The sequence below is a fragment of the Euwallacea fornicatus genome, chromosome 21 (genome assembly GCF_040115645.1).
Source record: "Euwallacea fornicatus isolate EFF26 chromosome 21, ASM4011564v1, whole genome shotgun sequence".
NCBI lineage: Eukaryota > Metazoa > Arthropoda > Insecta > Coleoptera > Curculionidae > Euwallacea > Euwallacea fornicatus.
The window spans coordinates 2,951,672-2,977,583 of NC_089561.1; the positions used below are offsets into that span (position 1 = coordinate 2,951,672).

Sequence of the window (25,912 nt, forward strand, 5' to 3'; positions counted from 1 at the left end):
AACCACATCAATTCCCATTAAAACGTGTTTGAAGGATTGCTCAAAAATGTTACTCGGTTGTAAGATCAAATAGGTTCAAAGGTTTTTTATATGAGTAAAACCCTGTATTACCACTTTTAACTTAAAAACATTTTTTTGTCTACAGAGCGTCAGTTTGAAAATTTATCACTCTTATTATTTCAGGACGAGATGGATTTTTTTTTAATCGCAAAAAATACGTCGATTTGGTTATCGAGGGGGTACAATTTTAATATAGAATTTACTGCTCCTTTTTCAACTCCCTACTTAGCAGAACCACTCTCTCAAATATCTTAAATGGTAAAGGGGATAAAGTGATATATGATATATAGAATTATTTTTTTATTGTTTATTTTTACGTACAGTAGAATGACGATTTAGCCGAGTGGCAACACGATAAACAAGATATTCATAATACGGAACGAATTAATGATCGGGTGTTTTTGCTCTTGAAAAGCTCGTTAGATACAACTTTAATTTCCTCCTCGTTTTGGGTCGCGTTTTTCTTTCCAGGTAAAACAATATATAGACAATGGAGCTCCAAATTATAAAGGAAACACCTGATTTTGGTCAGTTTTTCTGGCGGAATGCTAATTTTCCAAAGCTGAGGAAACCCCCTTCCAGATTATTTTTATTCCCTGAAGGAGTATAATTATTTAAATTAAAACATATTAATATTGATTTCTCAGCATAAATAAATCAACATACAGTTTTGAGATAATACGTCATCCTAAGGTGTCGCTTTGGATTAAGAAGGTTCTGAAAACAAAAGAATAACATCCCCGCTGTCAGTGCTAATGGCGTTTCCGCGTTTTCTCCCGTGTCGTTCCAGAAAATGATCAAATTTCCACTGAAAATGTGCAAAAATTTGGAAAAATTTATGCGGATTTGAAGTTTAATTTTAATAAAAATGTAATTAGTGTTCGTACGGGACTATGCTCAGCTGAAAAGGGTGAAATCGCACTTTTTAAGTTCGACTTTATTTGCCATCTTCGTCTCGTTTGCATTCGAGTTTCCGAAGCTGCACGATCCTTGAGCAGCATATTTGGAAGTATTTCAAATTGAATTAAAGTAAAAATTTCGGCCATTAAAAAGCCATAGGCAGACATGAGACCGGGCAGTGCAGTGCGTGCTGTGTCGAAAAGAAGTAGTAATTGAAATCTCTGTTGCCGATAGCTACGAACTGACAGTTTTTATCAACGGAATTCCAAAGGGATGAAAATTTCAGAAGGTTTATCCGTGGTAAGCAATTGGTGTTTTATCACTGTACCTAATTTAACCTTGTTTAATTTTATATTTTGTGTTGGTGACCACTCGAATTGATTTTTGTTACTGCTTATACTATATATCTGTTCTCAAACGTATACACACTGTATATTATTTCGTTTTTCGTATCGTTTCTATAAGTGTAAGTGTAAAAAACTATAAGTGTAAAGTTATTTGAATGCTTGAGGGTCATCGTATGGTTGTTCTGATTCGTTCTATGACTCGTACCTTTGCAAAAAATATCGATTCTTAGCTGATTCAGCCGATTGGTAATATGATAAACAAGATATTCGAAATACGAAATGAACTAACCATCCAGTTCGCTTGAAACGAAAATTGTTTGGTAATAGCTTTTATAGTTTTGGTTCCTAATTTTCGCAATATTTTGGTGTTGAAAATGAAGGTCCGAAAAAGGGCTTTCCAAGGCTCCACGATCTTAATAGGGGATCCACGGTCAACATACATACATTTAAGGTTTTTAATTGTAGTTTTGGAAATTAATTTCATTATTGTGGCGTTTAAGTATTCGCCTGTGTTTGTCTCTGGCTTGAGCTGAATTTATTTGTCATTTGTGGTTCTTCCAAGGGCAACTCCAACGGCTTCCAAGATTGTTAAGTGTAAGTAAAAGTACATTATGCATTAACGCTTCATTAATAAAAATTACGAATTCCGGACAATTCATTTTTTTTTAATTTTAAATGTTTATTACAATTTGTCGTTACAGGACATTTAGTAATATTTGATGAATTACATGTACTAATTAGATTACATATGTGTATAGGAAGTTCGACAATTCAAGCTCCCAATAATTCTATCTTAAAATTTATCCGGAACTTCGAGAGGATTGAATCTTTTTAGTCTGTTGGTATATTGTAACGAATCCAACAGATTGACCCTAGATGATTGGGATGATGGTTAAGTCGGTCTAGATATTTGTTGCTATATTTGGTGATTTCTTCACGAACAGTAGGGATTTGAAGGTCTGTGTGCAGGGTGTTATTGGTCACATACCATGGAGTTTTGGTCAGCATTCTAAGGGTCTTTAATAGGAAGCTCTGAATGATATTTATGTTTAATTGACTAGCTGTACCCCACAACTGCACGCCATATGTCCAAATATGTTTGATAATGGATTTGTAAACATGTGACCTATTGTTGAGGTTTAGTTCAGATCGATAGCCCAAGAGCCAAGATATTTTTTTTAGTGCTATATTCATTTGTGTTCTTTTTGCTTTGATGTGGTTTTTCCATGTTAGCCTCCTGTCTAGGTGGACACCTAGGTACTTTGCTGAATCTTGTTGTGGGAGAGGGACTTCAAGCAGTTTCACAGGAGGGCAACTCCCCCTACGCAAGGTGAAGGTTATTTCGCTTGATTTGCTTTGGTTTACACGTATTCTCCATTTTCCTAGCTACTCTGTCAGTTGCTACAGGTATTGTTGGACGATTAAGGAGGCTCGGACAACTTGGCAGAGAAGATTTTGTCCACGCAGAGTCGTGATATGGTGCTTATGGCTATTCTTTATAAAACAATTAGTATTATTATATTTCATATATCATTCAGCCCTCTAAGTCCTTCAGGTTTAATAGATTGAGACAAAATGTTAAGGTGGGCAGTTGTTTTATCTTTATTATATTCATAATGTATATTAATTATGAAGATAGCGTATTAAATGTCATATGAAATTTTAAAATAGTATTGTTCTCAACAATCTCTAACTTTTAAATCGATCAAGTTCTCTCTCCAATGGGAAATGTATTTTTTAATCCATCGAGGTATGTTCGCATAATGAAATGACTGCGTTGAATTCGCCCCTTTTCCCCTATTTTCCTAAATTTGAAAATATTGCATCTTACTACGTATCGCGTATCGATCCCAAGGGCGATCAGCTGTACCTTTATAAAAGGCAGGTAGTACCGATATCACTTCGCAGATGAATCAGTCGAATGTTAGCGCGACGACAGACAACATCTTCGTAATGCGTACTGCAGTAATAATCGGGATAATTGAGTTTTCTTTTGTTTTAAAGACTCTTAAGGTACGTCGTTAGTACCTATAAATTACTGAGTGCAAGTGGGGAGCGTTTAACTGTAACTTTGTGAGTGAAAGGGGATGTTGCTGACGTGATTCTGACTCATGTTTTTGGTACTCGGGGGTGAGTTCTGGCTATAGTTTTTTGCGGTTTACAATCAAGTTTTGCGAGGTTAACGAGAATAACGTAATTAAAATATTTGAAGGAACTTCGGACCGTCTTTGGACATGACCGAAGAATGATAACGCAACTTAAGCTGTTTCAAAGTTTTTTTTTTGTTTCAGGTTACAACAGTGAGCACCTCTGTTTCGGATTCAAGTTAATTCGAAACTCTTAACTATTTTAAAGATTTTCTTTCAGGAATTAATATTGAATTCTTCTTAGGAATTAATGTTGAATTGTATTTCAGGTATCAATTATGTACGTCTGTGCTTCAAATTGAAACTCCAATTGTTTTGAAGATTTTTTCCGGAAATTAATATGGATTTATTTCTGTTTCAGCTTGTAACTGTTGACGCTTCTGTTCAAGGCGAAAGTAATGCGAAGTTTTAACTATTTTGAAGAGTTTTCGGAAATTAATATGGATTTATTTCTGTTTCAGCTTGTAACTGTTGACGCCTCTGTTCAAGGCGAAAGTAATGCGAAGTTTTGATGATTTTTTTCGGAAATTAGTATTGAATTGATTTCCGTTACAGATCTCAACTGGGTACCCCTCTGATTCAGGTCGAAATTATTTCAAAACTTTAGCTGTTTTATGTGGTTTCCTTTCAAAAACGTATTTTGAATTCTTATGAAAAATTAAAATTGAATTTTTTTATTCCAGGTTTCAACTGTTCGCCTTCGCTTCAAATCTACAATAATTCTAAACTTTAGCTATTTTTATGTTTTTTTCTTTATATTTAGGGTTTACATTGTGGTCGCCTCTGTTTCGAGGCGAAATCAATTTGAAACTCGAACTGTAAATTTTTTTTTTAGGAATATTAATTTTTCTGTGTTTCAGATCTTCACTGTGTGGTAAGTCCAAAACGTATTAATGTTTTTATTTTAAGTAGTTTGAATACCTATTAACATCGACTAGTAGCAGAAGAAAGTAGATATTTGCCATGCAAGATAATGTCAAAATTTGTTGAAACTACATTCCATTACAAACAAAAGAAACAATTTAAAAAAATCATATTTTACATAGTTTCTTTTGTTGTAATGATTTTAAAATGCTCAAACATTCGTAACTTAATAACGCGACAGTCGAATGTAACAAAATCGACATGTTCTGGTCATTTTTTAAAGTATATGGATATATTTATGCTTTTTCAGGAATGTTCAGCAAATTAGAGGTGTCTCACATACATACATGAAATAATAGATATAAATTTTATTAAAATAAAAATATATTTTTCATATTTGGGTCTACATGGTAGGATTATAAAAATTATCGAGTATGACAGTATGTCATTAAATATTTGTAAAATTCTTTTAAAAATATCAGATCAAAATATCACATTATTTACAACAATTATCTGAAAATTGATCAGATCGAAGGAAAGAGATAACTTGGATTATGTGAAGTAATTAAGGCTGAATGAACATCCATTAACAAATTAAAATTTCCTTAGTCACGTTACCAAAGATTCTCCCATTGAACTAGAGCATTGCAATTGCATGAGCGATGTAGTGAAATGCATCTGTCAGACCAAGTAATTAACTACATCCGTTCAACGTCGTCGGTACACTATTTCTTGTTGCATAGTATTCTATATAAAGGTCTACATTTGCCTCTGACAAAGTCAAAAAAGGTTATTACAAAATATATGACAATAGATATACCATTTCGATTTCGAATGTATTTATCTTCGCAGGAAAAGGCATTATGTCAAACAAGAGACTTACACAGTTATCAACTAAATAGCTCTGATTGGTTTTAGTAAGATTTTTAATGAGATTAATGGCGAAAAACAGTCATACATCGTCTTTCAGTCCAATATAAAACCTTTCTCCCCAACAGTAAATACGTCAATTCTGATAGTGAGTAACAATTTTTTTTTCCCTCAAACAACCCCAAAATGAACCACCTTAATTTTAGGAGGCGCACTAGCTTCACTACTATTCCCCCCCTCCCCGTTTTTCCGAACAGGCGTAAAATCTTTCAAATAATCTTCGTTCGGATGACACAACGGCAAACTTTCAGCCAGCTCTCTTTGGGGATCAGTTATATGCGAAGGTAAAGGTGGTTTTACAGACCTTTTTACTTCAGGGACAATAAACGCAGTCACCGTATCAGAAAATTTTACTTTTGTTGTCACTTTCCGAGACACTTTTGACGCAATTGGCTCGTCAAAATCGATAAGATTGTCAAAGGACGTGTGATTTTGTACGTTTAGAAATTTTGGGGGTGGCGGAAAGGTTTTACTGGCACTATCTAGATTGTGACAGCTTTTTGAAAGCTTTGAAGACATGTTAGAAACTCGTGGGAGAGGGGAAGATTCCTTGCTCAACGGCATGTAATTGTGATTGGAACTTTTAAAGAGATTAAAACTGTTCAAGTGGGGTAATCCTGAAATATTATGGTCCATGTCTTGGTTAGTGGGTAAATCGCCTGAAGAAGTAATTCTTGTTTTTTGTGATATGTTTTCTACGTATTGTTGGATGTATGAAACTCCCAAAGATCTGTAAAATGGTAGTGGGGGTACTGAGGGAGCTGCCTGAATTGGGTTTCTAAAATCTGATGGAACCTAAAAAGAAAAAAAACTAACAGTGCTAAAATTAATCAGATAATTATTGAAAATGTGTGAAAAGAAAAAAATACCTGTGGGGCTTTAACATAAGTTGCTCGAGGTGGACATGGCTTCCTAGGTATATCAGTATATCTATCCTCAATCTCTTCAATTTTACAAGTTGTTGGTTGCATAAAATCAGTGGTCATTACATTCTCAGAATCCACTTTAGTTGCAGAAGTTTTCATGTTTTCTTCATAATTTGTGGTGCTACTGCAACTCTCACTATCAGAGCATTGAGAGCACAGAGATCTTGAGCAATTTGAAGCTAAAAACAAGTTTTAAACAATTGTATAATGACATAAATATCCTCTATTACCTTCACTAGAGCACCTGCTTAATAAAGCAGAAGCTTGAGCCCGTGCAGCAGCAGCCATCTCAGTTTCCCCTAACTTAACAGCTATGTAATGCAAATCCATAAACAAATCATGATGCCCTACATCCACTGCCAATAAAAATGCAGTTTCAAACATGCCAGTTCGCACTAATTGGTGAAAGAACCTCCTGGTAATACACATGATCTGAACCAAAAAATGACGATTCTTCCCACTGACTTTCACAAACTACTTATATTACACTTACTTGATGGCCAAATTTATGCCTGATTTGTGATGGTAATGGTGTGGGTGAGCTATGAAAGGAACCTAAAGTTTCCTGAAGGTATTGGGCAACATCTTGAGTTAAAGGTTTTCTTAAAAGTTGCATTGTTATTTGATGTAAAACGAAATATACTTTATCACTAAAATCCCAACTCAAAAGCAATCTAACTGCCTGTTCAATTTTGCCTAAAAATTCCATAATAGAAGATCTGTCTGAGGACAAATTTATGGAGAACAATGTGGAATTTTTAGTTTGAGGGAAAGAAATTCTCTCACCAGATGTGAGATAACGTTGCGAGACAGCTTTGAAACTTAGAGATCCTTCTGTGTGTGTTAAAATGGCCAGTGGACCTTGCTCAAATGAAATAATTAGGTCTTTTGGGCCCCAATTTAAGGAAACAACGTTAAACTGCGTGTTGAAGTATCCGCTTAAATCAAGCAATGCAGCTGGTGTATAATCTTCACTGGTAAGTTGACTTTTAATTGAATTTAGAGCTGTATCATAATACTGGATATAGCCCTTTTCGTTAGCCACTGCAACTATTACCTAAAAAAATTTATTTATATTTGTGTTGTGATATCCTACAACATTGGATCATGTAGTGTCTATATGGCTAAACCATTAATATCCTACTAACTTTAAAATGAAGCTAGTAGGAGTTAATTAATCTTTTCAATATTTCTATGGAAATTATTCTATAGCTAAAGTTGACAGCATGTTAACAATTTGGCCTTAAATCAAATACCTAGTTAATATTCTTGTTTTATAAAGTTTTAATGAAATCATTGCCTCAGTCTAAGATACTAGAAATCATAAGTACATTCAATCTTACCCCTTCTGGATGCCAAGCAGCCAAAGTTGCTATGAAAGCAGCTTTCACAATCCTAGTGGACCCTCTATTTCTATCCAAAATAGCCAAAGACCCATCAATGCAACCTATAAGAAGCCGCTCCTCACTTTCACTCAGAGCACTGCAGCTCACTTGAGTTTGCAATGGCACTGATGTAATTGACATCCTTTTAAGCGTGTTGCCTATTAATTCAAAATTGCTAACTTCCACTGATACTGCCCCTAAAATTGGTCAGTAATCACATACTATAATTATTTAAATAATTTGACAGTAAAAACCTTTCTGAGAAACTTTTTGCTCCACTACAATAACAGTTCTACTGCAAACTTTGCTCACTATAATCAGCAAAGGTTCCCCATCTGTTTTCCTATAAGCTAAAAGTTCTGGATCCCTACATCCTATCCAATACAGATGCAGGTTGGCTCTTTGATGGTCTTTTGTTAGAGGGCTCCAGGGTTGTGGGTGTTCCACTTCTGATTTCCCATAAACAACTAACCAGTCATTATGATAATGTAACCTCCGCCTAGGGCCCCCATCTAATACCCAACCATCTTTCCAAGGAGCTCCAAAACCCAGCACATGCCCATCATTACACACACAGATCACTTGGGAGCCAAAAATAGTCCCATCCGAAATAATGTTCACTTGCAACTTTAGAAATAATTGCTTATCAAAAGTTATGTTTGTGAGATCTCCAGTTTTATAATTAATGGTCAAATTAACAATTAAGCCAGTGGACAATAGAATCTTTAATTTTGTGTCATCCCAAGAATAATATACAATTTTATTAAGGAGCAAATACTCTTCCAATTCTTTTAATCTTTCTCTCAATTTATCTGGTCGTTTATTATTGGGAATGGAAGTAATACCAGATTGTTCACAGAATGTTCGTTTTGCTAAGGCATTGGAGGACAGGCAGGATTCTTTTTTTTGATAATACCTGCAAAGTCAGGTCAATGCTATCATACTTTACAACTTTCAATTAGTACTATACTAACTTGAATGACCCATAGTCAGTTTCTTTAATGAGAATGTCTTCCTGAGTGGTCCAAAAATGAATATCACTTAAAAAGGCGGACATTCTAGGTTTTTTAAACAAATTTATTAATTAGCTGAAATTCTAGCTGAAAGCACAATTATCATAAGACAAAATATGAGATATCTTCAAGAGGCACAAATTAATTATTCAAGTAATTGGTAAAGCACACAATTTGTTGATTGCCAGAATTGAGTGGAATATTGGTAGGAAATGACAATACGAATTTAACTAATTCGATACTAAATTTTTAAGATTGTAAATTAAAAAATACAAACACGTTCAAATTATAATCAAAATAGTAAAAAAATCAATTTATTACAACTAATTGCTCGTTTACAGTCTATTACTGGTGAATGACGTCATTAGGATGCATAACTTGGTTTGGTTTTGCTGTAATATTTCTGAAAACTGCATTTTTTGGATTCCATCTCAGTTATTATTCAATGAAAGTTTAGTTGGTTACTTTAATTTTGCATAACTTATCAAATAGTCGAAACTTTTAAAAGAATTATTATTAATAATTTGGTAACACGATGATAGCACATGTCCTGTTCTTCCATTGTTAATTGTTGTCCTTGATATATGTCATTAAGAAAAGCTGATTGTCAGTGTCACTGCGCCAGAAATGTAACAAACAATAAATTATTTATTTTTAAATTTTAGGTGCTTTTTATTTTCTGAAGGTTTATTCATCATTATCTTATATTTATAAAGAAAAAAAAGCAATTTACAATTTTTTGTGTTTTGATAAAGTCTGCCTGATAATAATAGCCCATCGGACTCCCTTTAGGAATAGAAAGTTCGCGTTTAAATACATTTATTAGTGGTGTTTTTCATAAGATTTCATCAGAAGCTTCCCTTCTTAATTGGATTTGCATAAGTTAATTATTAATGGCGTTCAGACCAGTAGTTTTTCCAGAATTTTATGCTTGATTTCAAGTATTCCCAATATCAATCATATCTTCATATAATGCAGTGCTGAATCTGCTGTTGAGAAGTGTATTCTAGCCTGTCCTCCACCTGTGGCATTTGAAGTCTGATTTCAGCCTCATATTTAACTGAGATGTACCATATCTGACAAATAAGGAGGTAAAAGTGATATCAACAAATGATTGGTAATTATTTTTTGTTTTTTTGATATGTTAGTACAGTCTAATTAAATATGAAACATGTATTAATTATTCTTTTTGCAATAAAGTAGATAGGACTGAGTAATTTCTGTTACTATTTGATTTGGCTAAAATAGAGTGTGTACTATTGACTTTAAACTTCCTTTATTACATATAAAGCATATATGTTTCTGAGTCAAAGTATTAGTGATAGTAAATAGATGAATCAACATGGAAACTAATTGATAACAGCTATGTATGTTTGTCTTGACCATTATTAATCACAACTGATTATGTGTTCTATAATTGGATGGTAAAAAAAAGAGATCCAATTCAGTCTGTTGACTGATATATTGTCTGATTTCTTCCTATTTTGACCAGTATACTACCAATAAATTAGAGGGACTATTCAGTACTAGTTATTAGTGAATTTATTAATGTGTTCTAAGGTATGAAAAGCAAAGTAAAAAATATATTAGAGTTCTGATAGATGCATTTGTGAGTATATAATGATATGGTGATTGTTAATACAAAAACATTGTAGTTTTTACTTTAACTCCTAATTCTGAACATTATAGTTCTCTTAGAACTGCAAGCAATAAGTATTTAAGACAGGGGTAGCTGATACAATTGTAATAAAAGAACTTTGTAACATGAGGGCAAAATCTGATTGTAAATTTCAGTTTACAATCCCTAATGTGTGTGAAAGGGCTATTAGGGGCCCCAATTATATTGATTTCCCTATTGAAGAAAAATGAAGATATAAAATATCATTCTCAAAAAAATAGCTAAAGTAGTGAGGGATAAGTACTTCACACAAACCAGATTTGTCCTTTGTTTGAGTTTGACATTCAATATCCTGTATCTTACTGAACTAACAAAAAAATTGTAGCAGGAACATCAAATAAAACTTTGTTTACTGATTGTTATAATAGAGTATAATATATCATGGATATATTTCTGACACCGATAGTACCCTGTAAAATAATTTAAAAAATGCTAATAAACCCATGCTCAAAAACTCACAATTTTTGCTATATAGTGTAGTAAAGTTTCACATATTTTATATTATTTTGCTTTTTTCTTACACATACCTTGAAACAAATGTGTGAAATTTTGTATATCTATTTTCTTTATAACCCTCTACAAAAAAAGTCAAAATCTTTGTTAATCATGTACAAGGTATTACATTTTTTGTACCCGTATGTCATTTTATGTTTTGTACCCTTTTTGAAGCACCCTGTACAAATTGTGATACCAAATTTAAATTCCTTCTTCAATTCTTTAACGTTTTGGTCTCTTACTATTTTTGGTTTTTCATTATTTTCATAGAATTCGAAAAATGTCTATGTAAATTGATAAAATCCAGTCTAGATATTTTGGTCTGTAATCTTGGATGCCTGATTACAGACGGTAATTTTTATGTCGATGATTTTTAAAAATTAAAATTAAAAAGTTGAAGTCAAGGCATTCGCGAGAAAAATGTAAAATACTAGAGATATGTGAAACTTTGCCAATTTATATATGTATATTGAAATTAATGTGTTATTGGTCATGCACGTATCACCATTTTTTTATTATTTTGCTTAGTACTATGCCCTCCTTAAATATATTCATGATTATGTGTTACACTTTGTATAGTTATATATATATATATATATATATATTTCCTGATTTAACAATTCAGGAAGTATTTATATATAAATTTGGAGAACTTTACATTCACTGAACTTTAATGTGGAAGGAACTAAAGAACTAAAACTTTTCCATTTTTGAACATTCAAGGCTGTGTAAATCGCAATAAGTACCCATGTCAAAACCGCCATGGATTTCAGGAATTGAGGTAATTTTGGGAGTTTCAACAAAATGTTGAACTAAGTCCTATTTATGGTTTCCTCTTTTTTGCCTTCTGTTTTGTCCAAGCTGCACCTGCATGTGTGGATGTTTTGGTACATGCGAAGCAAAGCAGACATGTCATGGAAGTTGTTATATTTAAGTTTAATTTTTAACAAGTGGTTTATCGTCAGTTTTATCTCATAGATTATGTTTACCTACTAAATAAAAATAACTTTTTTTAAGCAATTTATACTTGTATATATGTAGTTGTATCCTGCACAAAGTAATAAGTGCTTGTTTCTTCACAGAAGATGCGTGTGTCTTGTTGTACCCCGATTTGTGCTAAATGGGCCACATTAACTTTGTCTCTAGTTTGCCTAATTTTGGGGATTCTATTAGCTGCAGTTTGGGGCAAACTGTTTAAGAAGATAGTGAATCATGTAAGTATGTATTTCTCTTTTTCAAGGCTGATATTGAGATTGAAATACAACGAATAATAATCCTGAAAATTATTGACGGTACTCCTTATTATTAATGACTTATAAACTAAAAAGAAATAAAAACCTCATATTTGCCCACAGTTTTATGGACGAAGAAACGCCGTATTTTATAGTAAAAAGATGTAAAACGTAAAAAAAAACGATATAAAAAGTCTCCTGTAAATCATATATTTACTTCAATGTTCTGCATTTTAAAACATATAAATAGGCCTCTTGAGATTTGTATGTGAACTTCACAATAAACCATTATTATTTTTTTAGCTTATCTTATCATTTTAAGACAATACTTGGATCGATAAACCTTGGTTAATTAATTGATTAATCTGGATATAATTGTGGATTTTGCAATTCTAAATTTTAGCTTTGCGTAGGTTGGAGATGTTTATGAATCGAAGCACTAAATACGTAGATGAATCGTTTATGTAACAATATTTATTTCCTCTAGATGAAATCGGGTTTAATTTTGCAAAGGTTCATTTTCTTAAAACTTCCTTAAATTTAAAAACAACAAAATCAATATCATACAATATCGAAGTTTCAATAATCCGTTTTATACGAATAATTAGGAGTATAAAATTCCTAGTAGATATTGTTCGTTATTGTTTACTATTGTTCTTTATATTTTTTGATTAACTTGCCCTGGTATTATTTTAAAAAAATTATTTATTTGAATTGAATATGATTTTATTAATATTTAGTTACGCTATTATTTGGTTCAGTACAAATGATTCATTCTTTGGTTACTGACGATGCGATTCCTGCAACCGGACCTTTGTGAATTATTCGGCTAAGATTTTTTGGGTGAATAAAGACCTGCATCATTGATGATGTGTAACAATTTTTATAATCTAATTGACTCGTTCAGTATGGATTCATATAACACAAAACGTATCTACCATGTTATTGGGGGGACTATTGTATATAGAATATGTGTGTCAAAGGATGGTATTTTTTTTTCATTTGCACGTCGACCTCATACTCTTCATCCTTTAAATATTATCCTGATTGTTGGCGAAAATAATACCTTAGTGTATTTCTAAAAAAGTTTTAAATCAACAATGAAAATGTTTCACTGCATTTTGGGACAATCTTAATGTGCATAAGGCACGCATTCTACAACTGTTGCTTTAAAAATCATGATCGTTTCTTTTTATAGCAATTTTCCGTATCAAACCAAAACACCAAGGGCTATGAGATGTGGAAAGAAACTCCAATACCCATGTACCTGCATATCTACATGTTCAATTGGACTAATGCCCTTTTATATAACAACAATTTCGATATTAAACCAATTTTTAACGAAATAGGGCCGTATGTTTTCTACGAACACCACACAAAGGAGAACGTTACGTTCAACGATAACCACACGTTAACTTATTTAAATAAAAGAACGTGGAGATTTGAGCCTGATATGTCAAGAGGTAGCCTGAACGATTTAGTAACTACGTTAAACCCTGTTGCTGCTGTGAGTATTTTCACTTGCGTTTACATACATGATGTAATATATCACAATAGAGATATGTCAAGGAGCGATAGTTCTCTGTAAAATAATACAAAAATGCTAATATATCTACACTTAAAAACTCACCATTTTCGGTATACTGGATGGCAGTTTGATATTTTTTCTTACGTTTTGCATTTTTCTCACGTATGCCTCGAGTTGAATTTTTTAAATTTCATACATCTATTTTCTTTAAGATCCTTTACATCAAAATGCCAAAAGCATCGAGAGCCATATACAAAGTGTTGTTTTTTTGGATCATGCTGTATTTTATGCTTTATATCTCTTTTTGAAACCCTCCGTATGAATTCTGACACCAAATTTAAAATACTTCTTTAATTATTTAGCTTTTTGGTCTTTTGGAGTGTTTTCGCATCCTTCGCCGTTTTCGTAGAATTTGCAAAAATATATAGGCCAGTTAAGAATGTAAAGAAAGTAAAAGAAAAAAATAATCAACCGGTTTTGTTATCGCCTATTTAAAGCAATTCGTAACATTTAATCAAATTTCTCAAAATAGAAAAAAAATTTAAACGAAAACAAAGCTATAAAAACTCTTAAAATATCCTTTAAAAAATTAGAAATTTTGCCTCTTTGTAGATCGAAAATGGTGCATTTTTAACTAAGGGTCTATTAACATCTTTTTGTTATTTTGAAAAATACTATCATCAATTGATGTATCTTCATAATTCTCTACACTCTGCATAATTAAAAGTTGACAACTTTTGGCATATAGGTGGTGGCAAATGTGGTAAAGGATGAACACTATTTAGTTAAAAGGGCAGTTAATATGTTTTTTAAAGAGAAAGGCGAACAGATTTATGTCCAAAAACAGGTTCGAGAATTATTGTTTGAAGGATATGATGATCCCTTGATAGATATTGCCTTAAAACTCAACATGTCCAGTTTCAAGTTGCCCTTTAAAAAGTTTGGCTGGTTCGTGGATGTAAGCGCAGTTTATACCCCAATAACTTCCCTATACTCATCCTAATCTCATTTTTAAGAGAAACAATAGCCTGACTTATGATGGAGTGTATAACATGTATGACGGGGGGGACGATATCGCAAAATTAGGGCTAATAACAAGATGGAATTATGAGCATGTCACTTCTTATTACCCTGAAAAATGTGCCATTGTGAACGGAAGCTCTGGAGAGCTTTGGTATCCGCCTCGCAATGATGAGGAAGTGTCTATATTTTCTCCAGATATGTGCAGGTACAGATGGATATACAAGGTGTTTCGAGACATTTTGGCTTCTTGCCCATTTATATTCAGGATTTATTTGAAAATGAAACACCCAGCGACGGTTCAAAATAAGTTTTACCTTACCGGAAAAATCATTTTAGTAATGTAGCTTTTCGGCGAAATGGAAGCAGAACTTTCCAAGGCATCGAGGGTAATTTTTACGTGGGATCGGTAGATACCTTTGATAATGGAACATTCTTTAAAAGTACTAAATGTTTCGCTTCAGGCTTGCCCACAGGGGTTAGAAGTGTCTCAACTTGCAAGTATGTTTCGTCTATTTTCTTTACATATTATCAGGGATACTGAATTTTTTTAAAGATATGACGCCCCTGCCTACATGTCCTTTCCCCACTTCTATTTAGCTGATCCGATATATCGGGACGATGTAGATGGAATGAATCCAAACCCGCAAGTGCATCAACCTACATTAACGTTAGAACCGAGTACAGGATTGCCCTTAACTGTTTCTGCAGGCTTCCAGTTGAATTTGTTAATACGTAATATTAATGGTATAGAGTAAGTATTACATTAATTTTGTCTTCATTAATTTGTTGATATTTTGTATCAATTTTTAGTATGTTCTCCAAAACAAAAACCACTCTAATACCTTGCTTGTGGTTTCTCCAAAAAGCTGATCTCAATTCAGATCTTGCCAGTCAAGTCAAACTTGTGCTCATTGCAAACAAATTGGGCACCTATACGGGCTACGGGCTGATCGGTCTTGGAGCCTTGTTTGGATTCATATTCTTCGTTTTGATATACAAGGCCGGATGGCAAAGTAATGAGGAAGAACATCTCATGCCCGAGAACGATGATAATTCTTAACATGAAACTTTTATTTTCAAGCTGTCTATTACAGGAAGGTAGATATACTTGAGAAGAATATTAATAGGGACGTATTATAGTAATTTTTCGTGTAGTTGTTCCAGATTTTCAGGGTGGATTTTGCCAGTTCTTATAAAAAACCACTAGAGGGTCTTTAATTTATTATTAAGTTGTAGAGTACGTTTTAGCCTGAACTTCAGGTAAAATAGGTATTCGGCCATGTTAAGCCTATTTTTTTTTAATTATGAGTCAACAGTAGAGATTAAAGTGTGCTTTATCTATAGTATCCAAATTAAGGTTTGCCAATAAATCAACAAGCCTGCGTATGGTACTGTAGAAATAAAACTCTGTGCCTCTTCCATATATGGACATACTTTTTCTAGTCCTATATCTAGTGTCTTTAAATCTCATGTTTGTGTGTTCTAATAAACCTCTGATCTATTGATATACCGAAAAAAAGATGGTAACAGTACTGAATAGCGGGGGGAAATGTTTTATTGTAAGAGATTTGGGTTTATACAGGTGTAATAGTTAATTTATCAGCGTATAAATACTTTCAGGGCGGGTCAAGTTATATTTTAAAGGTTTTGAAGTTCTGGTAAAAGGAAACATTTTCCTCTGGATTTGTTGACATTCGAGGTGAATATGATCAAAGGTAATGGACAAAGTGATCTTTCATGTATGTATCGTTTTTTGAAATCACAGATTGACTGGATCGTGCATCGTATTTATCCTGTGCGTATGTGCGAATTTATGCACTGGTGTTGGCGACGGGCTTTGTAGCTTGGACGCACTGTCACCTATTTTAATAAATGTCTTGTCAATATTGTTAAGATTATCGATTTTGGATTCTCAACAAGAAGCCATTGATGCTGTGATAGAAAAGTTTTGAGCTTTTGGTTTATTGTTTCTAGGTGCATTCTGTTGCAGGATATGAAATTTTATATTGTTATGTAATAATTATTATTTTATTAATTAAGTATGAAGCAATTTGCACGATTAGTCTAGTTTTGTTTTAATATTTTGAAACCTATCCGCAGTTAAAAGACCCAGAAGAATAAATAAAAAGAATTCCTGAAGTTATAATTTATTTTTTAATAAACCTATCACTAAATTACAACCAACGTTTATTAACATTTCTTTAGTATTACCTGGAATAACCATCGGGAACGTAATTTGAGTTATTATTACTGCGCATTCTGAAAATCGTAACTCTTTCGAAATCCCAGTCAGAACATCCCTCTTCAGTAGACATAATGAAAACTGGAACAGCCCCATCTAAAATATTCCCATAAATATTGCGTAGGTGTAATTTTTTTATAGGAATGTTATTACTTGGGACACTTCTCTAGATAATTTGGCTAGATATTTATCTCGTATTTTGTAGCGTCTGCACATGGAAATGTGTACTGAGGTTTTAAGAGGAGTTATAGAAAAGCCTCACTCAATATCGCTACGTTCAAATATATAACATTTTTAATCAGTCTTGCATCACCATTTTTAATAGCTTGAACATAAATTCCGTTTCCATCCATTGTGAAGGAGGACTCTGAGAACAAAATATCTTCGACAACAGCCCCAATTCTTTTGGTGGAAAGCCCACGATTTTCATGGCTGAAAATGTTTTTATAGGAACGTTTTTGCCTGGAATATGTAGATTAATGGAAAAAATATATTGGAAGTTAGCAATGTGTTTGAAATATTTTACAGGAGTATTGTTAGTTTTTTTTTGTACGTTGAAACCATCAGTGCTGTGGGTGGAATTATTTTTTGGTAATATTCCCTAGAAATATACAATTCGAGTATTAATTTTGAGGATTTTCGTACATATACGGAGTTTATTTTATTTGTGATAACATAACACTGCATCACTGTTTTCCAATATAAAAATCGCTGACGCAAATATTAAAAGATTCACGACATATCTTTCCCGACTTATATTTAGCCGTATTCCTCAATAGTTGCCAAAACTTTATTTTTTGACGTGTACATCCTACAGTTTGTTTGTATCAATGGATGAATAGAATTTTTTAAATTTCTACATTATCTTTTTCCCTTCCAGGCTATTAATACTCCAATTCTGTACTACACTGTTAGAAGACCTAATCAAGATACATAACGCTGGACAATTTTTAATATTGATGTTCTTCAGCCACGAATCCTAGATAGATATCTTGAAAGATATGGGTTTGTTGTTCAAATGAGTGCCTTGTGTATCCCATTATAATTGCCCTCGACCATCTAGCGCTAAACTTTTATTAAATATTATAGTTCTATATCCATCCGTGACAATGTTCCTTTCTAAAATACCTACCTTTCTCCTCTTTCACAGTAATGTCGACTCCAATTAAAGACACTAAAGGACCTGTCTACTCTTTGAATTCAACAGTCGCTTTTCTTCTGAAGATTAAGATTGTTCCTTTAATTAAATGCAGCACCAGTGGCTCCCCTCTAGGTATGTAGAACCCAGCTAGAACAATATTCTTGGAATTCTAGATTGCTTCAGGACCTTTTCAAACTTGGTTAAAACCCACTGACTTGCATTGATGAAGATAAGCTGTAAAAACAGAGATGCGAATGAAGGAAGAATTAGCATTATTTGGGAAATGAGACTAATTTATAAATTAATCAATTTAAGTATTTATTGACCTTTTTGGGTAACAAGAATTAAAGTAGGGCAAACAAATATTTTCCATGCTAGTTATCTTAGTAGAGAGAATATTGGAAAGTTGATAATAATTGCTTAATTACAGATTAAAATTAAAATTTGTGCGTTTCCAGCCCATAATTGGTACAGTTATTTTCAGCTGTCCTTAAGATATTGACATTCTTCTAGATACAATGGAAACACCCTTCTTCTAAACCCAACACAAACACAGGCATGACTTCAAATCAATGAATTGCCGAAAATATTTTCTATTATAAGATTATGGATGGGAATATTGTTGATTGGAGGGCCATCTTGGAGTTGATCAATAAGCATATTTCTGTAATGTTGCTCAACACTTATACCGTACTTTTTGTAATCTAAAAAGCTCTACTAAGAGAGATAGATATACAGTTGGTTGAAAAAAAAGTTTTACCTAACATAGTAATGTTTCTACACAAAACTTTGATTATCAATCTCTCCCCAACATCCACATGATTCTTAACGTGAATTCCATTCTCTTACATGGAAAATACAGAGATTCCTACAATAGTATTTTCCACTGCAGCAAAACTTGCACTGGTGAAGAAGCCGTGTCTACCGTGACAGAACATGTTCCTCACTGTTATGTCTTTACCGCTGTTAAATAAGTCCACAATTATTCTGATCGCACTCACTAGATCGTTCAGAGAGGATATTCCTGTTAGTGTTAATGATGAAATCGTCAGTGTTTTGTCCAAATTTGACCGAATGAGCTACCTCCTATAGTGTAACTACATACAACATGTTTTCATTTATTGCATCATCTTACTTTACTACGACAGGTTATCAATTATGTAGTTATTTGTGGTAAAATTTTCAGGGGAAGACGCTGAAATGAATCCTACAAGAAAATGTTAATGAGATATAGCTTGAAATACTGCATTTGAGATATTTATCTTAAAGAATTTTGACTTAATGATGTTTTCCCAAGTCCTTTAGCTGTGCCACCGTAAGTGGCCTTATCCATCAAGTATAAATTATATAATAGCATTCTATTTAATATTTATTTAGTTATCTATTCGTAAGTTTTGTTGCTACTAAAAAATTCTCCTGTGACTACAATCTCATCCCGCGATATCAACAGTAGAGGACCACTTCACTCGTAGTGAAGTGATCTGTAACGTAACTGAAAGAGGTTGTTCCTCTAAAGGTAATTGTTGAACCTTCATTAAAGGCAATTTGAAGTTGCTTTTCTCCACGATCAGTAATTATGTCGATTACAAATCTTGGCTATTTTTCATAATTTTTTTGTGCATCGTATCACTACACCTATTACTTTATAATACGCTGATCATCTACTTTTAGCCTAATCCCACCAATGAGTCCTATAGTGTCCAGAAGCGCACTTGTGAAAAGGAGGTGTGAGATGGTAATTTTCTGGTTCAAGACTACAAATAAGTGCGTTTACCCTTTGTGAAGAATTTTGTAGTACTAGTTTGAGTGGTATGTAATTGGAGGATAAATTATTAATGTTTATATTAATATCAATTTGAAGTGTTTGCAAAAGTGCGCGTCCTGTGTTATGAAGAGTAAGTGTGCGATCTAAGTTCAAATAGCATATTATTCGAGTATATCTTTCTCTTATCGTGATAGAACACCCCTTATAAGAAAAAAATAACAATGTATTACTTTCAAAGGAAATCAAGTTTATTTTGTTAATTATGACTAACAATTGAGGAAGTACGACGTTGATATGTGGACTGTCCGAGATTCATTTACAGATTTTTTTTTTAATGATGAGAAATTCTGTGTGTGTTATATTTTTATTTTATTATTAATTATACAGGGTATTTGTTACATATCAACATCTAATCGAAAAGTTGCCGGTTCGGCTCTGGGGCAATTTTGGCCAAAAATGTGATGTTTTCTCATTGACATTTAAATAATTTTTATTAAAAACAACGGAAAAATAAACTTATAATTAAGGTTCAAAATGGTAAACCTTCATCTTGTTATATAAATTTGTCCGTCGAATTATAGAATCGCGCACCCAAAACCATCGTTTTCCTTAGTAACTCCTCGTGGGTGGTTATAAGAGTTTCATAGACCAGAAAAATTATATAACCTCAGAAAAAAAATTCAACGGGGTTAAATCGGGACTTTGCTCTGGTGAACTGATAGATCTTCCTTTTTAGGTTGGCAACAGATTAAGAGATGAAGTTATCCACTGCTTGCTGTTGATGTGTGAACGCCTTATAGAGATTTTTTTTTAATGATCGCCCTTTATCGTACATTTTACATTACCCTCCAAATTGTTATTGTAAAAATGTTGCAAAAAAACTGCATAAATTAATCATACATTTGGCGTTTGGTTTAAGCAAATAATGAGTCGTAATGTTGTCAACAAGATCATGTGCTATTATTTCCAAGTCGTAAATTACGACTTTATTTTCCACGGTTTTAATTCAGTCCGTGGCTAAACTTAATCCCAAAATAGCATCTTCCCCATGTCCGTACGTCACCTCGACGGCAAAATTACATAAAGTAGCCGGTAATTTCCCAAAAGTTTCAGTTCGTAGAGGTTTCGTGACTGATAAACATCGCAAAAGTGCATCCAGTCATGGCGTTCATGATGCCTGTAGTGAAGAACGACTGGGACATCTACAAGTCCAATCGATCCAGGAAAACCTCCGAATGCAACACCTCTTGCACCAGTCGCACCAGGAAGATATCGGAGTGCGTTTCAGAAGGACATGGAAGTATTTCTAATAACAGGCTGATGGAAGTGCCTATTCCGAAACACCATTCTGTACCAGACAGAATGCCGTCCAGGGCTTTCGCGTCTAGATCCAGGACTAGTTCTGAGCACTTGCCCAACAGGGCTAAAGCCTCCATTCCTCCGGAGAGAAACGTGTCAGCGTCTGCAAACAACTTAAAGCCCACAAATAGCGGAGGGTGGCTGGATAAGCTCAAGAGGTTTATGAAGAATAAGAAGAGATCGGAGGAGGAAAGATCGCAATAGTGTTTCAATCTCAGTGAGCGTTCAAATTGCGAGTTGGACACAAAGCCGCTTGAACAGTAAAGTGATAAGGAGATTCTGTCCATAATTTGCGTGGGAATGGATGAGCTGAAGATCACGAAGAGCAACAGAAGGTCGAACAGACACAGATCGCAATAAATATTTTTCGATTTTAATGAGTTTAACGTCGCAGGTATTGGATTGCACACTTAAAAATTGAAGATAGTATTCTAGATCTTCTCCGTTGTGGCGCCATCTGTGGTAGAAGTTGTGAAGTGATTGAAGATTTCCGCGCAAGTCGGGAATGATTTCTTCTTCGACTGCGCGGAATGCTGATATTGATCAACGCGATCCGTGCAGCGGCATCTAGTTTCCAGGCTGTGCCTGTGTAAGCGCAATTTCCAACATGGATCGCCAGTCTGCGCAGCATGGGTTCTTGGACTTTAGAAAACCCGAAAACAATCTTAAAAATTTAAATAATGGGATCAACAAAAGCACGTGCTGTTTGTTTTGATTACGAATCATTTCGCGCCTATGTTTTAAACTGCACGTAAGCCGATGGAATACTACAAACTTATGAGTTATAAGTTGAATCATCAATCCCTTCCCTCCGCTGTCCTCGTCCGACACGACCACAAAATATTTCGGTCTTGCCGGAAAGTTCATTCTAGTGGCAACACGCGACAGAGATAGCGCATACGTGAGCGGTCGTGGTGTTCGATTCATACAAATTTTCGGGACGATTCAAAACAAACATGGCCTTTATGATGCCGGTAGTGAAGAACGATTGGGACATCTACAAGTCCAATCGTTCTCGCAGAACATCGGAATGTGCCAACACGAATTCCTGTCGTTCTAGAAAGGTCTCCGAGTGCCGTTCAGAGGGTCCAAGCAGCATGTCAACGTCTCCGGGTTCGGATTTCATAACATCTCCTCATCGCTCTGTCCCGGACCGAATGTCCTCGAGACAGTACACTCGCTCGAATTCTGCGAGCTACTCCAGAGCGAGTTCTCAAAGCTTTCAAAGCCCGATGAAAAGCGCTTCTTCATCGCCGCCGAAGAACAATTCTTCGACAAGTCTCAACAAGTTCCATAACAGGCTGTTGGACAAGTTGAAGAAGACCATGAAGAGCGGCAAGGACGATGAGAGGACCAACTCATGAGGCAACGAGCGCACCAAAGATGGGAAGACTGTTGGAACCTCCTAGTAGGACTTGAAGAATGGACCAGTAATTCCATTTTAGAGCTGGCTTTTATTTTTGACCGGGAACTATACGGGGGCGTGTATAGCTTTAGATGTTTATTATAGCGACTATAGGTAAATACACACATGAGGTATTTTTACGTGAAAGCGAAATTGATGATGATATATCACCTGTGATTGTAGGTCTTTGGATGTATTTATTTGAGGTGTGTAATTTTTCTCAGTTTCTTAAACATGTCATGCAACGAATTAGATTCTTCGGTTAAATTTCGCATAGAAATTGAGTTTCGAAGAATATTCTAGAAGGGTCGGACGCATGTAACTCGTGTCATGACATATGCTTTAGATTAGATTAGAGTGTCGTTTAGTCCCGCCTGGTCATGTGTATAGCTTATTAATTAATATTTACGTAGGGTGACAAAATTTTTAATGTAAATATTCTAACGATGGATAACGAAAGCAGCACCATTAACGAACGTTGTCAGAAAGCAAATAGCGACCTACTTCTGTGATAACCGAACGAATAAACATTTTTGAGCGCCATCAGGAATAGCTGAAGATTTGGACACAGTTACCATTCTCGGCTTCTCGTTGCAATTGATGGATCCCGGCTTAAGGGACTAAAACTAAATTTGCCCTTGATTTGGAGGCGTAAAATGACTTTTCGAGCGTGTTCCTTTAATTCTAATTTCCGCTGACGAATTCCATTCTTTGGACAATAATAACTGTCCTTTTAATTAGAAACATACATTTTGTCACTCTATTTGAATGCAAATTTTCGCCTCGTTTTTTCGAGGCAGGTTGACTTAATTTTCGAAAGACTGGTTAGTTGGAGGATATTAATAACAGATAATCTAATTTTACATATTTTTGCTTGTTAGACTTTTCATTAAGTGTAGTTTAAGTATTAATATTAATAACGAAATATTCTAAAATGTTTGTCAACTCAATTAAAGTTTTAAAAGAAATAATTTTAAATATTAAATAATATATTTATTATATCTACCAATCATAATAAAAAAAAGCTTCATTATGGTCATTAAACATGGGGGACAATACAGTAGATTTGGCTAATTTTGCCGCCAAAGTATGCATCACTGCCCTCAATATATAAATCGCATTCCAGATTAAAACGTAACGAATCTTTATATCAGCACTTTAAGTAGACTTAATAAACTTTCTATTGTATTATTTGAAGATTTGTTATTTTTGATAAGCCCTCAACTCCTGTAACTTTGTATTGAAATTTATAATGTATAACAATGTCATAATAATCTGCATATAATGCTTGTGGTACCTACATGTTGATAATTAATCTATACTGCTGCAATATTAAGATGTTTATGTTTGCGAATATTTTCTTCTTGAATAAAAATTTTAATGTTCTGATGTCCAGGTTTTATTTATGCGTACTTTTGGCGTCATTATACATGCACAACGCCAAGTATATGTAGATTATGTATTATAGAGGCAGGGTGTTTGGTAAAGCGATGGACAGTTTTCAGTGGGAGAGAGACGGGGCCAGTTTTAATCTATATGATCATACTTTTCCTCATATAAAGTTTCAAAATTTTTGGAATATCCACCTAAAAGTTTTATATGAAATAATTGAGTTGATACGATAAGGTTAATTTTTTTAGTATTAAATACTTTCCGCTTTCGCACATATATTTTTTAAATATTTTTAATCCGCATATTGAGGAAGAAAAATGAAAATTAATTAAAAATTGTTATTATAACCAACTACGTGGACGAATTAATGTGGTAAAATGCTTTGGTTAAAATTTATTCTTTCATGGGAAACAAACTTTTTAGCTCAAGAAATTCAAATAGCGTTAAAAACCTCTATTGTATACTCTTTCGAATGATACATGATACATGATATATGATAAAATTATAGTTCACAAAACTAAAAATGAAAGGAAATTTTACTCATAACAAGGAAATAAGCGATATTAAATTTAAATAAGTATTAATTACTTCAAAACTTATAGCGCTAGTTCTAAGTTAAACAATACTACTATTAATCAAGTAAATTTTCAAACTTAGACCTTTCATTTCTAATGCATTTAGTTGCCCCATTTACTCTGCACTCCCTTTTTTGCTCCCTTGGTCGATATTTCGAAAATTATAGGACATTGAATGAGTATAAACACGATTATATAATTTCAAAATGACCCCATATAGTTCTCATTGAAAACTTTTTATCTCTATCGAACACAGTGTATACATACCGTTGTTATAAACTGACCTCTGTTCCCCCTCGTTAACTATTTTTTTTTTATTTCGGAAGCAACATTAAATAAGACAAAAAATATTATTTCTTAACGTTTGTTTATTTTTTAAATGATGCCGACGTCAGTGATAACCCAAAATATATCGTGATTTAAAATCTATCGATCAATTTTTAAGAAAGATAAGTATGCTTTTGAAAAAAAATGCAGTACAAATTCAGTTGATTGATATGTAAACATTGAAAGACATTTTTTGTTGATGATACATAAGTTGGTATGTTTTTGATTTTGCGCTCACAGTCTTTGGTTATTTTTATTTATATTTTTATGCTTTTTTCTTACTTTGAAAACATTCTATTTGCTGGGAATTGCAATGCGTGAATCTGTATTTTTAAGTTAAGTTTCTTAAACCTGTTTCAACTGATTGAAACTGCATTTTCAAGGTTCCCCAAATGCACTATCTACTGAGTTTCAGTATATACATACGTACATATAACTAGGTTTCAAATTGTGGAAATAGGACTTACAAAATTGAATTTTTCTCAAAATTTCCTAATTTCAGAATATAAATTATTTAACTATTTTCTGCACCACATTAAGAAAACTGACATAATGTGAACTTATTCAATTTATTCGCTTTTTTTGAGACACAGTATATGTTAACATAAATAAATAACTTTTTTGCTTCACTGTGAGTTTGTTTACCTATACAAACTCGAAAGCAATCACTATTCATTCATTCATAGCCAAAACGTGTGACGATCACATCACGATAGTACTGTGTGTCTTATGATTATTGTCAGGCACATTCTAATTTATTTCATTTCCGACCACGGTTACTAAATTAGTCACTCAAAAACTCGAATCATTCCAAAAAATTTTCCGTGGTGAATTAGTGCTGATCCATCAGAGCAACCGGCAAGTTCTCGATATCGAAGTTTTAAAAATATCTTTTATTGGATCATCGAGGATGGCGTTTATGATGCCGATAGTTAAAAGGAACTGGGACATATTCAAGATGAAGCGACCGATGAAGCACGCCAAAAGAACTGGCCAAAGGAAAAATAGAAGTTCTTCACCTTCAGAAAGTGTTCTTACTATGTCTTTGGAGTCGGAATTGTCCAATTTCTCTCAGAGGACTTTGACCAGGAGGGCTTCCCATCAGTCTACAAGATCAAGGAGCAACAGTACTTACTCCAGGAGGAACTCAATTAGAAGTATTGTAAGGAAGACCCCAC

General features: G+C 33.7%; 4 protein-coding genes, 1 long non-coding RNA gene and 2 pseudogenes across 7 annotated transcripts; 4 read left to right on the forward strand and 3 right to left on the reverse strand.

Annotated features, from left to right (window-relative positions):
* Nucleotides 1–2,254: 2,254 nt before the first annotated feature.
* LOC136346004 (uncharacterized) lies at nt 2,255–2,975 on the forward strand. Its single transcript, XR_010733243.1, has 2 exons — nt 2,255–2,637; nt 2,694–2,975. It is a non-coding gene; the product is annotated as an uncharacterized lncRNA (long non-coding RNA).
* A 1,712-nt stretch (nt 2,976–4,687) lies between these two features.
* frtz (WD repeat-containing and planar cell polarity effector protein fritz) lies at nt 4,688–8,887 on the reverse strand. The gene is made up of 8 exons (XM_066294807.1): nt 8,534–8,887; nt 7,814–8,475; nt 7,518–7,756; nt 6,961–7,231; nt 6,668–6,870; nt 6,405–6,606; nt 6,118–6,353; nt 4,688–6,043 (listed from the first exon to the last, which is right to left on the reverse strand). Exons 1-8 carry the CDS (start codon nt 8,614–8,616, stop codon nt 5,360–5,362), a joined length of 2,580 nt encoding a protein of 859 aa, XP_066150904.1. The 5' UTR covers nt 8,617–8,887; the 3' UTR covers nt 4,688–5,359.
* Nucleotides 8,888–9,234: 347 nt separating this feature from the next.
* On the forward strand, nt 9,235–16,674 carry crq (croquemort). Of its 3 annotated transcripts, none has more exons than XM_066294811.1 (9): nt 9,235–9,689; nt 11,828–11,959; nt 13,176–13,484; nt 14,254–14,463; nt 14,522–14,733; nt 14,865–15,026; nt 15,082–15,279; nt 15,339–15,626; nt 15,684–16,674. In XM_066294811.1, exons 2-8 carry the CDS (start codon nt 11,831–11,833, stop codon nt 15,586–15,588), a joined length of 1,470 nt encoding a protein of 489 aa, XP_066150908.1. In that variant the 5' UTR covers nt 9,235–9,689; nt 11,828–11,830; the 3' UTR covers nt 15,589–15,626; nt 15,684–16,674. The 3 variants fall into 3 exon arrangements, with proteins under 3 accessions (XP_066150908.1, XP_066150907.1, XP_066150906.1); XM_066294810.1 differs by lacking the exon at nt 9,235–9,689 and adding an exon at nt 9,780–10,132; XM_066294809.1 differs by lacking the exon at nt 9,235–9,689 and adding an exon at nt 11,369–11,526.
* A 61-nt stretch (nt 16,675–16,735) lies between these two features.
* On the reverse strand, nt 16,736–18,132 carry LOC136346010 (uncharacterized; annotated as a pseudogene).
* On the reverse strand, nt 18,050–19,572 carry LOC136346011 (uncharacterized; annotated as a pseudogene).
* A 1,187-nt stretch (nt 19,573–20,759) lies between these two features.
* LOC136346002 (uncharacterized) lies at nt 20,760–21,239 on the forward strand. The gene has a single exon (XM_066294813.1). It carries the CDS (start codon nt 20,838–20,840, stop codon nt 21,237–21,239), a length of 402 nt encoding a protein of 133 aa, XP_066150910.1. The 5' UTR covers nt 20,760–20,837.
* A 752-nt stretch (nt 21,240–21,991) lies between these two features.
* Nucleotides 21,992–23,829, forward strand: LOC136346001 (uncharacterized). Its single transcript, XM_066294812.1, has one exon. The coding sequence runs from the start codon at nt 21,992–21,994 to the stop codon at nt 22,397–22,399; it is 408 nt and encodes a 135-aa protein (XP_066150909.1). The 3' UTR covers nt 22,400–23,829.
* Nucleotides 23,830–25,912: the final 2,083 nt, after the last annotated feature.

What these genes read in the sequence shown, in the direction of transcription:
- LOC136346001 (XM_066294812.1), top strand. Translation starts at nt 21,992, where the DNA reads ATGGCCTTTATGATGCCGGTAGTGAAGAACGATTGGGACATCTACAAG.
- LOC136346002 (XM_066294813.1), top strand. Translation starts at nt 20,838, where the DNA reads ATGGCGTTCATGATGCCTGTAGTGAAGAACGACTGGGACATCTACAAG.
- crq (XM_066294809.1), top strand. Translation starts at nt 11,494, where the DNA reads ATGTCAAAACCGCCATGGATTTCAGGAATTGAG. An exon ending in AGTTTGGCTGGTTCGTGGAT is followed by an intron (nt 14,464 to 14,521) that starts GTAAGCGCAGTT and finishes CTCATTTTTAAG; the next exon opens with AGAAACAATAGCCTGACTTA. An exon ending in TTTTCTCCAGATATGTGCAG is followed by an intron (nt 14,734 to 14,864) that starts GTACAGATGGAT and finishes AAATCATTTTAG; the next exon opens with TAATGTAGCTTTTCGGCGAA.
- frtz (XM_066294807.1), bottom strand. Translation starts at nt 8,616, where the DNA reads ATGTCCGCCTTTTTAAGTGATATTCATTTTTGGACCACTCAGGAAGAC. An exon ending in GCAAAAAGTTTCTCAGAAAG is followed by an intron (nt 7,757 to 7,813) that starts GTTTTTACTGTC and finishes GACCAATTTTAG; the next exon opens with GGGCAGTATCAGTGGAAGTT. An exon ending in CTGCTTGGCATCCAGAAGGG is followed by an intron (nt 7,232 to 7,517) that starts GTAAGATTGAAT and finishes AAATTTTTTTAG; the next exon opens with GTAATAGTTGCAGTGGCTAA.